Source organism: Cervus elaphus, chromosome 31 (assembly GCF_910594005.1).
Source record: "Cervus elaphus chromosome 31, mCerEla1.1, whole genome shotgun sequence".
In the NCBI taxonomy this organism is placed as follows: Eukaryota; Metazoa; Chordata; class Mammalia; order Artiodactyla; family Cervidae; genus Cervus; species Cervus elaphus.
In genome coordinates, this window is record NC_057845.1 from 33,974,509 (window position 1) to 33,988,474 (window position 13,966).

The 13,966-nt window shown below is 36.0% G+C and overlaps 1 protein-coding gene across 5 annotated transcripts in view; it reads left to right on the forward strand.

The window, feature by feature from the left end:
- Window positions 1–13,966, forward strand: part of CADM2 (cell adhesion molecule 2) — a 1,201,425-nt gene that overhangs the window by 1,093,950 nt on the left and 93,509 nt on the right. For all 5 annotated transcript variants that reach the window (XM_043892917.1, XM_043892915.1, XM_043892916.1 and 2 more), the window contains one exon: window positions 1,185–1,363. In XM_043892917.1, coding sequence (XP_043748852.1) covers window positions 1,185–1,363 — 179 coding nt within the window. The remainder of the gene's footprint in view (window positions 1–1,184; window positions 1,364–13,966) is intronic.

A 13,966-nucleotide genomic window follows, 5' to 3' on the forward strand; every position in this document is an offset into this window, starting at 1 on the left:
TTTTACTTCTTCATTTCCAACTAGGTTGTCTTTTATTTATTTTTCTGCTTAAGTGCTCTGGCTAGGAATCCCAGTACAATGTTGAATAAAAGTGGCTGGAGGCAGGGGTGGGGGTAGGGGAAATGGGTGAAGATGATCAAAAGGTACAAAATTCCAATTATAAGATAAGTTATGAGGATATAAGGTATAGTATGCTGACCATAATTAATAATATTTGATCATAAAAGGTATTAAGAGAGTAGATCTTAGAAGTTCTCATCAAAAGAAAAAAATTATAACTATGTAAGGTGATGGGTATTAAGTAAATTTATTGTGGCAATCATGTTGCAACATTTATATATATATATCAAATCATTATTCTGTGCACTTTAAACTAATTTAATGTTATGTGTCAGTTATATCTCAATAAAACTAAGGGGAATAAAAAGAGAACTTTCAGGGAAAACAAGCCTCTAGGAAGATGAGAAAACAGGAAAGGTAAGAGGGAGAAGTTTCAGGTGGTTTCAGGCAAAGTTGTGCCATTATGGCGGCCCCAGATGCAAAGGTATAATTCCAGGTACTTCTTTGGAAGGCTGCTCCAATATCCCAAAAACAGTCTTCCAGAAGCCAGTAGGCAAGAACCATTTAGCCACAGAATCTGGTCCCAGGACCTGTAGTCTATTGGTGACTACTATAATGATTCTACTGATTAGTTCCTTAATACATGTCTCCTCCGTTAAGGAGAAAAAAATCAAATTATAATTGTTATACCTCCAAATCTTCTGAGTGAGTGTGTTATGGTTCTTTCGGTATCTTACAGAAGTTAGCAGGGCTTCCCTGGTGGCTCAGATGGTAAGGAATCTGCCTGCAATGTGGGAGACCTGGGTTCTATCCCTGGGTTGGGAAGATCCCCTGGAGAAGAGCATGGGAACCCACTCCAGTGTTCTTGCCTGGAGAATCCCCATGGACAGAGGAGCCTGGTGGGCTAGAGTCCATGGGGTCACAAAGAGGCAACACGACTGAGTGACTAAGCCCAGCACAGCACAGAGATTAGCAAGCACATTGCTATCCACAAAGTGGGTATTAAATAAAAATTGGTTGATTTATTTGAGTCACACAATATGTAACATTTTGTGTATACATATACATATACATATTTTTTTTTCTTTTTTTTTTTTGTCTATATGCATGTTTAAATCCAATAGGCCAGAACCTGTTTTGTGGACAAAGGATGGTGGAGAATTACCAGATCCTGACCGAATGGTTGTGAGTGGTAGGGAGCTAAACATTCTTTTCCTCAACAAAACGGATAATGGTACATACCGATGTGAAGCCACAAATACAATTGGCCAAAGCAGTGCAGAGTACGTTCTCATTGTACATGGTGAGTACCTTTTTGACATTATTATACATGTAAGAATGAATGACCTGAAAAACTGCTAAAATTTATCAAAATCTTTAGAATAATAAACAAATTTAAACAGGTTTTCATTTTCTTTCGGAAGAACTTCTCATAAGTATAAATATCTCCAAGATTCACAACTAATATATTTCAAATCAAAATAATAACATAAAATTAAAGCATATATTAGGAAATAAAAACTGTTTTGTAAATGATTTTTTAATTGCAAATACACTGTGTATTATTTGATGGTGACTAGTAAATCATATTAATGGTTTTCTTTATGCTTTACAAATAAATGCTTTTAATAATAAATCAGAATCATGAAAACTTTCCTTAAGTTAATTTTGATAGAATTATCATAAAAGTATATTTTATAGTTACTATTAGTAGTTTTACAAAGAATGATAGTATATCATCAAGATGCAGCAAAGACAGAGGGGTACAGTACTAATGATAAGTGAACTAATTTCTTATGCATAATAATTTAAAACACCCACAAACTTTTTTTTCTCCTCTCATTAGTCTCATACTTTGAGTAAATATAGCAAAATGGCAAAAAGACATGCCAGTTCCCAAGATTAGAGAGGATTTCTATTTTCTGTAAACTCCAAAAGTCAGGACAAATGAAGATGAACTTTTATGAAACTGGTAAATATCACAATAAATGAAATTAGTCATATTTCTTTATTTCAAGACTTCTCAGAGTTTATTTACAGGGTACAATGTGAATCTCAAAGAGAAAAAAAGCATTATAGAGTGTAAGATTTTTCTCATATATTTCACCAAGAAAACATTTTCTAAGACTAATATGTTCTACATAGTATTACAGTATTTGAATGAGTATTGTGTAAAAGCTATACAAAGCTGTAATAAATCTAGTGGATCTTAGAAGTTACAGAGTACATTTATTTGAAATGTTACTCATGAATCTAAGTATAAAATAACTGTAAGAAACATGGATTAATTCTATAACTTTCCAAAAAAAGGAATTTGGGGGATAAGGTCTAACTGTTTGTAAAGTGATTTAATTTTAGGGGAAAAATAACCCCGTTTGTTTTTTCAAAGATACTTATGTTGTTATGATACAGGCCAAAATACTATATTAAATCAATTTACAAAACTTTCTTATTTTCAAATTGCTTTCGTGTCTACCATTTCTCAGTTCTTCGCAACAATTTGCTCTTGAAGGTAAACAACGGCTTGTGCTGAATAGACTTTCCACATATAAACATCTTGAAAACAGTAGAACTGAGAGAGTAATTTATGGTATCTCATGAATTGTGCACATTTCAGTTTTGGGGAAAGATCAGCCTGATCAAGTTAGACTGATAAATTGGAATTAAATGTGGTAACCCCCTGCCAGGCTCACTACCAGAGAGAATATAACAACCTTGAGTGTGTCAAGAAGATAAGTTAGATCCTTAGAGCAGGATCCAGGAGTCACTTACAGTTCATGCTGATCTGGATGTTTAGATACTACAGTCATGGAAGTGAAGTCTGATTCACCCTCAACTTTAAGTGCTTATCTCACCTAACAATTTTTGGGAAACTGGAGGCATGTTGCATAGCATGTCACATTGTGTCGAAAGCAATATGACATAAAAACATAGACAATTAGAAGGGAAGTGACAGAGGAAATAATATACTTTGATGAAAAATATGTCATTCATTTTTTTAAGTAATTCAAGTGGGGGAAAATTCATGTTTTCTCAGTGTTTGCAAGCTAGCCAACAGTATGACTTCCTAAAGAGCCAAGCCACCTTTAGGTAGTTGGCAGTTGACATATTTCTAATAAATATTTCTCTGAGCACTTTGTAAGAAGTCATTTTTGGCTTTGCTTTTTGAACTACAGTTCATGAAAAGCACCCCATAGATTAGTGCTATTCATGCTGCGAGATAAATGCTGTGAAGTTCAACACTGGTTTACCTAGGATTATTGACACATGTAATGCGAGGCTCGATGAAACAGTGAAACCATAATACACTGTGTTTTAAAAGGGCTCCAATTGGGTTCATTACAAAATAAAGTTTTGTTGTTTTTTTTCTCTCCTTTGCACACAGGGTATAATGTTTCATTAGTCACTGGTTGTATAAATATAAAATGCTACTCTCTTCTATTAATGGTTTGGCTGTTTCAAAACCCGACTAAATGATGAAATTTGAGTGGCATTTCGATCTATAATGAATGCTGTATGCATTTCGGAATGGAGTGATAAGTGATCGCTTGTGAGAACTTTACCCTTTTATCTTTTACACCAAGTTTGATTTTGCATTAGCTGTGATAATTTAATATAACTCCAGCACAGAAGGGCCTTTCATGAGCTGAGACCATCTTTGACTCTACCACAGTTACCTAAGTTCTATTGATTCTTAACTTGATGGGGGTCGGAGCACTTTGCTGTGAAATCATCTGCTATCTAGATGCCATCCTAATAGATTTATTCTTTGGGTGTCAGTGCAAGAGCATTATTTAAATGTTTTCACATTTAATTGTTAACAGCACTGACATTTTGTGCCATCAACATTGGAGGGTCCCCACCCCCCTCACTCCTTATAATGACCCCTTTGGAAATTAAAGCATTAGAACTACAGACAGTAATTTGAAACTACCAGTCTGAATCTCATTCTCAGTGAAAGGCCTAACAAAATTCAGTATACAAATACCTGTGAGATAAAACATTACACTTTTGAAACATTTGTACTGTAGAGATCCCATTAAGAAAAAAAATAGCATTTTTCATTAACAAGCTCAGCAGTGGAGACATTAATCTGTTAAATTGCTGGTCATTGTTATCCTATTAATTCCTGTGACCACAATTGCTTTGTGTTTTCTGCTTCTATGTAAAAATAATGAAGTTCGTCTCATATTGTTATGGTTATCATACTACTTATTTCTTTTGAATGGTTAATTACTCCCATATTAATGGTCCCATATTAATGGTATGTTGTTCTATTGCTGTTCTTGCTACCTGAAGAACTCAGATCAACAGAAATATTCCTTCATTAACCAAATACATATATAGCATCTATCCACCGAGTGCAAATTCACTATAGCAGCAAAAGTGAATAGCACTCAAGGACCTTAAGCATGGAAAATAAGCATTCAAGTAAGTATAGTACAAAAATCAAAGAGCTCTAGGAGGATGAATATACCATAGTGTAAATGTCAGGGTTTGTGACAACATGGTCCAAGTGTCTGGAATAAAAAAAATAAATAAATAACATGGTACTCCTGGATTATTCATAAACAAATGGCATACATCATAAATAGAAGTGTCCACCAGTGCCAGGTACATAATAATAAATCAGAGTTTTACTATTATAATATTACTAGTGGAACCAGAAATCAAATTGCCAACATCCGCTGGATCATAGAAAAAGCATGAGAATTACAGAAAAACATCTACTTCTGCTTTGTTGATTACACCAAAGCCTCTGAGTGTGTAGATCACAACAAACTCTGTGTGGAAAATTCTTCAAGTGATGGGAATACCAGACCACTTGACCTGCCTCCTGAGAAATCTGTATGCAGGTCAAGAAGCAACAGTTAGAACCAGACATGGAACAACAGACTGGTTCCAAATTGGGAAAGGAGTATGTCAAGGCTGTATATTGTCACCTTGTTTATTTAACTTATATGCAGAGTACATCATGAGAAATACCAAACTGATTGAAGCCCAGACTGGAATCAAGATTGCCAGAGGAATATCAATAACCTCAGATACGTAGATGACACCGCCCTTATGGCAGAAAGTGAAAGGAACTGAAGAGCCTCTTGATGAAAGTGAAAGAGGAGAGTGAAAGAGGAGTGTGGCTTAAAACTCAACATTCAGAAAACCAAGACCACGCCATCTCGTCCCATCACTTCCTGGCAAATAGAGGGGGAAACCATGGAAACAATGACCAAATTTATTTTTGGGGGGGCTCCAAAATCCCTTCAGATGGTGACTGCAGCCATGAAATTAAAAGACACTTGCTCCTTGGAAGAAAAGCTATGACCAACCTAGACAGCTTATTAAAAAGCAGAGACATTACTTTGCTGATAAAGGTCCATCTAGTCAAGGCTACGGTTTTTCCAGTAGTCATGTATGGATATGAGAGTTGGACTATAAAGAAAGCTGAGCACTGAAGAATTGATGCTTTTGAACTGTGGTGTTGGAGAAGACTCCTGAGAGTCCCTTGGACTGCAAGGATATCTAACCAGTCCATCCTAAAGGAAATCAGTCCTGAATATTCGTTAGAAGGACTGATGCTGAAGGTGAAACTCCAATCGTTTGCCCACTTGATGTGAAGAACTGACTCGTTGGAAAAGACCCTAATGCTGGGAAAGATTGAAGGCAGGAGAAGAAGGGGATGCCAGGGGATGAGATGGTTGGATGGCATCACCGACTCGATGGACATGAGTTTGAGTAAGCTCCAGGAGTTGCTGATGGACAGGGGAGCCTGGCGTGCTGCAGTCTGTGGGGTTGCAAAGAGTCGGACAAAATTGAGCAACTGAACTGACTGACTGACTGAGTAGTCTTATGATACCAAAGGCAATCTCAATCCAATCCTCTGGTATAAAATTTACCCAAGAGTTGTATAGTTTACCATCCATTATCTTCCTTGAGTGGTACCCAGAACATAAATTAAATTATCTCTATTAAAGAATGAGGAAATTCTCTATTTTTATTAGCTAAGCAATAGAGAAGATCATAAAAATATCAACACTACAGCAAATTAGTAATATAAAGAGAGCAGAGTGGAAGTTATAATTACTCTTGTTCCTCTGATGCAACATCAAATTCAGAAAGTATAGATAAAATATTCTCTCCCCAAAGAGAGACTATCCAGACCTGCATCTTTTTGTATAGATACGAAGATCATAGAAGATACCTATTCATCACATAAAGAACGGCTGCCGAGAATTGCAATTGATCTGATACCAGTCTTATTTTGTGCTTGGGAGCAACTTAAATTCTTGTATTTATTTGTCATCCACTGATTAAAAAATATTCTTTTGGAAGTGTCAGAAATATGCAGTACCTGGAACAGTTTGAAAGAATATCTGTGAAGAGTGAAAAAACACAAATGACCACATCCTTCCAAGTCCTAAACTTCTTCCTCCTTAACTATTCCAATGCCTTTGACCTCCCTTCACATTCATGCTAGAGAAATGCATAACCAACATCTTAGAATACAAATGGAAGATGGACAAAGATGCTGGAACTCTTTTACTGTCATCTCTAGCCTCAAAACCCTTCCCAGAATTCAGAAGAAATACAGTATATTACTTATATTAAGTAGAAAAAAAAATGAGTAACTTATTTCTTCTTCTACCTGTAGCTGTACTAACTACGGCAGGCCCACACTGTAGAGGGGAGTAACGGGGATTCCAGTTTGAGTTTCAGTGGAGAACTCACTCCACCTGGGACCCAACTCAGTGCTGTCTCAGACAGTCATGGCAGGGCTGAGATGCACTATTCCAGAACGTTTTTCATGATATTCCCCATCTGTCTTTGAATTTACTTTTCACATTACCATAGTCACCCTTATGTGAAATTTAAAACCATTTTGCCATTGTTTTTATTCCACTGATTCATTGTTTATCAACTTATGTAAATAAGCTTTTATAACACTTCATTACTTCTTCATTACCTTAACTCTCGCTATTCTTATTTTGAGTAAAATTGCCCACCTTTCACCTTTCCACATTTTTAGTTTTCTCTATATGTACGTATTTTGCTTTTTCTAGCAAATTTCATCTTTATGACAAGTAAAACTCTCCATAACTAGTATTATTATCATAGTAGAAAATGAAATAGTGTAAAAAGCTTGTTTATGTAATCTCAACCAGTTTACTGACAGTTGCTGACTTTGTATCCCTAAAACATGACAGTTACAGTTTGTTTTATATATTTGTTCATGTATCTATTGAAATAAATACTGGTGAAAAGTCTGATATTGATTTTTGTTTGTTTTCAGGATAATTTACCTCAGAATAACACATATATAGAATAAGATCTATCACATTTTATGGTTAGCTAGTAAGAACAATTATAACAAAGTGTTTCAAGTTTTTAATTTTTAGAGAAATATCTATGTGTTTTGGTTTAGTGAAAGGCATCAAGCTATTAAATATGCCTTTCCAACTTTAAAAAATCAATACAACTGCTATTTTCCTTTCACTCTGCTTTTATTGTTAATAAAAAATGTCAGAAATGCAGAGAGACAGAAAGTTGTACACCAAGATATTGCAGGTTTTTGCATCAAGACAAACTTTGAAGCTGTGTTGTTTAGTTAGGTATCTGTTTCTTTCAGAGACTATAGGTAAACGCAAGTTCACTTCTCATTTTAGGTGTTAATTCTTCCTTTCAGCCAGTTTGCTTATCATGGGAGAGAGACAAATTGAGTCATGGAGCGTAGCCTTTCTTTCACTTTAACAAACATTTCCAAGCCATCTGTTACCTCCTTCAAATATTAAAAAAAAAAAAAAATGTGCAAAGTATATGTTCAATTGCTTAAGAGTTATTAGTGCCTGATCCTAAAGTTAGCAAAATAAATAATACATATATAGATGCATGCAGTACTAATTATGAAACAGATTAGGACTACTATAAAGTAATATCTGAAATTTGTTTTTAAATTTGTCTTACTCTAGAACTGAGCAAGTATGCATACTTTCCTAGTCTTATGCTTCACATATTTCTGCTATGATTATCAATGTTTTGAGAGCTAGTAAGAACTCTCATCAATTAAAATTTAAATACACCTCAGTTCTTCATAGTAAATATGTAGCTAGACTAAAAAGTCGGCAATCACACCTACATTTACTGTTATAATTACAAAATAATACAAAACATTTAGAAACATTGAGAATCTGCACAATTTTTTTTTTTTAAACTTAACTGTTCTGTTAGGAAAGGTGATACAGATCAGAAAGAAAGTAAGAGAGTGAATCTCTGAGCTCAGATGAGTGGGTGGGGAGCAGGAAAGAGAAGACTGGATTATGGACAGATGTACAGCCTAGCAAACATTCTAAAGGGATTCAGCTAAAATCTGTTTCCTCATATGGAAACAGACCTGCCAGTTGGTAAATTAATTCTGTGTGCTCGCAACGAGCATTTTCCTTTGGAGAAGTTTTCTTTAGAAGCATCGATGGAAAAATATACAGTGTAGGAAGCAAAGGGTAGAAAAAGACATCCATATGGAACAACAAACAGTGCACTAATGGAAGAGCGCTGTGGTTGCCGCTCTCATCTTCAGTTGAGAGTTTCCAGACAGTAAACTAGTTGGATCACTCTTAAAACAGTGCCTTCTTTAATCGCTGAGATAAAGCATAGCATCTCTGGACATGAAACAGCAGGGAGGGCTGTGATGCCTGTGGGAAAGGCGTACCTCTGACTGGATGAATATGCTGTTGAACTCTACAGAGAGACGTGGAATGGGATCAAATAGTGGAGGCAGGGGCACTACTTTCATTACAAAGCTTTTTGAAAGGTGGATTTGTGCAGGCGTACTCAACATGGAGCTGAGGCTACATTCCATCTCTTTAAGATGAACATAACGTGAACAAAGTTTCACTTTTCAAGATAAAAATTCATTCAGAGATACCACTCTGCAGTATCAATCAATGTGTCTATGGTACCTAGATGGGTCACTGACTAAACTGGCCATGAGGAAACCCTCATTCCTGTCTGAAGGGATGAAAGACTTCACTACCCAACAAATGCAACATTTAAAATATTTTCTCTTGCACTCTTTATATATGATCTTTTCTGTCGATTACAGTATGGTAAGCAGAAACAGAAGGATTATACCTTTGGTATTTAGGCTTTCTAGATTTTTTTATGTGCAAAAACGCCTAGATTATAGCTTTATAAAATGTATAGAACTCTTCTCCCTCAGTATATATGCATTCATTCATTAGCAAATTCAAGCAGTATTCAATAGTCCATGGGGGACATTTTTGGCATTCCTTTTTAGAAGCAATGGCATTTTAAATAGAGGAAGCTATTACATAAAACCTGCTTTGTAGCTTCTAACAAAAATGTAGTTTTGACAAATATTGTAACAACAGATCATGTACTTATTACAGAATCTAAGAATTATCCTGTAATTTTCTCTGCCTCTCTTTCCAATTCATCAGCATATCCTGCTAACACTATTTCCTGACCATCTTCTGAGTATGTCTCCTTTCCACCATCCTCTCTCACCTAGACTATTGAAACATTGTTAATTGGTTCCTTGCTTCCCCTTCTCTAGTCTCGTTCCCACATGGATGCAATATATAAATATTTTATATGCATAGTCTTCAGTCTTACCCTGTTTAAATTTTGCCAAAAGCATTTCATCACACTTAGTATAAAACCCAAATATTATAGCTTATCAGTCCCTGATACTTCTTATTGCTGTTCAGTCGCTAAGTCATATCTGACTCTTTGTGACCCCATGGACCGCAGCACACCATGCTACCCTGTCCTTCACTGTCTCCAGGAGCTTGCTCAAAGTCATGTCCATTGAGTTGATGCTGTGTAACCATCTCATCCATCTGCAGTTGCCTTCTCCTTTTGCCTTCAATCCTTCCTATCATCAGGATCTTTTCCAATGAGTCAGCTCTTTTCATCAGGTGGCAAAAGTATTGGGGTTTCAGCTTCAGCATCAGTTCTTTCAGTGAATATTCAGGGTTGATTTCCTTTAGAATTGACTGATTTGATCTCCTTGCTGTCCAAGGGACTCTCAAGAATCTTCCCCAGCACCACATTCAGTGCTCAGCCTTCTTTATGGTCCAACTCTCACATCCGTACATGACTGTTGGAAAAACCATATATTTGATTAGATGGACCTTTGCTGGCAAAGTGATATCTCTGATTTTTAATAACTGTCAAGGTTTTTCATAGCTTTCATTCCAAGAAACAAGAGTCTTTTAATTTCATCACTGCAGTCACCATCTGCAGTGATTTTGAAGCTGAAGAAAATAAAATCTGTCACTGCTTCCACTTTTTCCCCTTCTATTTGCCATAAAATGATGGGACCAATTGCCATGGACCAGTTGCCATGATCTTGGATTTTTGAATGTTGAGTTTCAGGCCAGTTTTTTCACTCTCTTCTTTCACCTTTATCAAGAGTCTCTTTAGTTCCTCTTTACTTTCTGCCTTAAGAGTGGTATCATCTGAATATCTGAGGTTGTTGATATTTCTTCTGGCAATCTTGATTCCAGCTTGTGATTACATACATGAAAAAGTTTCTATTATTAATATACTTGCACAAAAAGTATCTGTAAATAGCTCTTTTTGGTTAAATTATAGGATAACTGTATAATAATATTTTTGAAACATTCCCCAAATCTCCTTTAATTTTCATTTAAATAAGCTTCTATATTGGAATATTAAATATTATATTTGAATGCAGTTTATTCAATTCAGTTCAGTCACTCAATCATGTCCAACTCTTTGTGACCCCATGAACTGCAGCACGCCAGGCCTCCCTGTCCATCACCAACTGCCGCAGTTTACCCAAATGCATGTCTGTTGAGTCGGTGATACCATCACACCATCTCATCCTCTGTCATCCACTTCTCCTCCTGCCCTCAATCTTTTCCAGCATCAGGGTCTTTTCAGATGAGTCAGTTCTTCCCATCAGGTGGTTAAAGTATTGGAGTTTCAACTTCAATATCAGTCTTTCCAATGAACACCCAGGACTGATTTCCTTTAGGATGAACTGGTTGGATCTCCTTGCTGTCCAAGGGACTCTCAAGAGGCTTCTCCAACACCACAGTTCAAAAGCATCAACTCTTCTGCACTAAGCTTTCTTTATAGTCTAACGCTCACATCCGTACATGACCACTGGAAAAACTATAGCCTTGACTATACAGACCTTTGTTGACAAAGTAATGTCTCTTCTTTTTAATATGCCACCTACGTTGATCATAACTTTCCTTCCAAGGAGTAAGCGTCCTTTAATTTCATGGCTGCAATCACCATCTGCAGTGATTTTGGAGCCCAGAAAAATAAAGTCAGCCACTGTTTCCACTGTTTTCCCATCTATTTGCCATGAAGTGATGGGACTGGATGCCATGATCTTAGTTTTCTGAATGTTGAGCTTTAAGCCAACTTTTTCACTCTCCTCTTTCACTTTCCTCAAGAGGCTCTTTAGTTCTTCTTCACTTTCTGCCATAAGGGTGGTGTCATCTGCATATCTGAGGTTATTAATATTTCTCCCGGCAATCTTGATTCCAGCTTGTGCCTCTTCCAGGCCAGCATTTCTCATGATGTATTCTGCGTTTAAGTTAAATAACCAGGGTGACAATATACAGCCTTGACATATTCCTTTTCTTATTTGGAACCAGTCTGTTGTTCCATGTCCAGTTCTAACTGTTGCTTCCTGACCTGCATACAGGTTTCTCAAGGGGCAGGTCAGATGGTCTGGTATTCCCATCTCTTTCAGAATTTTCCACAGTTTATTGTGTTGCACACAGTCAAAGGCTTTGGCATAGTCAATAAAGCAGAAATTGATGTTTTTCTGAAACTCTCTTGCTTCTTCGATAATCCAGCGGATATTGCCAATTCAATCTCTGGTTCCTCTGCCTTTTCTAAATCCAGCTTGAACATCTGGAAGTTCACGGTTCACGTGTTGCTGAAGCCTGGCTTGGAGATTTTTGAGCATTGCTTTGCTAGCATGTGAGATGAGTGCAATTGTGCGATAGTTTGAACATTCTTTGGCATTACCTTTCTTTGGGATTGGAATGAAAACTGACCTTTTCCAGTCCTGTGGCCACTGCTGAGTTTTCCAACTCATTCATTTTATTACCTGTAAGCATTGATCAGACAACAAACATGTATGTGAAAATTAGAATTCACCAAAATTACTGCTGTGTAATAAACTCCAATTTCATGACAGCATTTTTCAACTTATACAAGTTGGTAACATAGGAGAGTAGCACAGTTTAGTTATGCCCTCAGGATATTTGGTTCAGGACCCAGAACCCATAGTTATTCTCTCATGGAATCTGTGTATTAAATAGGAAGAGGAATCAAGATAAAATTAGAAATGTTTCTACATGGTGAGAAATATACATAGTAAAATATGGGTGTGTGTGTGTGTGTTAGTCACTCAGTCTGACTCTTTATGACCCCATGGACTGTAGTCTGCCAGTCTCCTCTGTCCATGGGATTCCACAGGCAAGAATACTGGTGTGGGTTGTCATTCCCTTCTCCAAGGGATCTTCCTGACACAGGGATCAAACCTGGGTCTCCTGCATTGCAGGCAGATCCTTTGCCATCTGAGCTAACAGAGGTTCAGCTCTCTCTCTGTATATATATATATATATTTATAAACATATACATATGTAATATATATAGCTTAGTATGAGTTACAGAAATACTTTGCATAATAGCAAATAAACATTTCAAAAATAGGACCAAGCAGAGAAAGTTTGAGATATTTTAGTCATAAGCATGATATATTTAAATACCAGTCTTGATATGAAGAGTGATTTTTGTCTCCTGAAAGTTCACTTATATGAGCATTTCTTAGTATTCCATTCTTGTTATCATTAATTTTTCAAAGCCCACATAAGATTATCTTGAAGTTTGGAGAGATATGATTTATGATATGAAGTATTATATAAGTTTACTTCCTTGCATTTTTAAATCTGTACCATCTTTAGAGATTGAATGAATCTCCTAAAGTCATACAAAATTTTTTCACAGCTACAAAATTTCCTGAGTGAAGATGTTTGCTTTTAGAAAATCAACGGTTACTCATCACTAATAAAGAAACTTGGTCCAAAATGATTTATATAAAAGACCAGATCTGAACTGTGTTTTTTGGATGAATAAGCATAGGCGCAAAGGGATTAAATTATAGGCAAAATGTCTCTATTATTTTATCACAGAACCTAAATGAAAAATCAAAATATCTTGATTTTTCAAGCACTACTTTTTTACTACATCACACCACTCCTTTTTGTATATTTATATTTAAGTTTTTTCTTCAAATGGGAAGCATTAGAAATACTTAATACTTAAAAAGTATTTGATCAAATCATCTGATTTACTTTTTGGTAAAGTAATTTTCCTTGAGAAGGAAATGGCAACCCACTCCAGTATTCTTGCTTGAAAGATCCCATGGACAAAAGAGCCTGGGGGGCAACAGTTCATGGGGCCACAAAGAGTTGGACACAACTCAGCGACTGAGCACAAAGTACTTTTAGGAAAGAGCTCCCAGTACGGAAATAGGTGGGCCTAAATAATATAGAATCATACATTTCAAAGGAATTTTCCCCCATTTTAAATTTCTCTTTCCTTTGTCAGCTTGAAATTTAAAAGATTATTTTTAAAGAAAAAAGCATACATTTTTTTCAATAACAGACTGATATTATTCATCAACTTTTCTCATAATTACATAAGACTGTTGGTTGCCACCTACAGTTTAAAATTGCAGTAGTTTTCATTTTTCAAGAACAGCCTTTTTTTTTTTTCTTTTTTTAAATTGTATAAGGATTTCATTCAGTATGTGAAGCCAGTTGAAGCTCTCAGAGGAATGAAAAGGGATGCATTCAAATCTAATTTTTGAAAGGGTTCCTTTTTATGAAGCAGATGA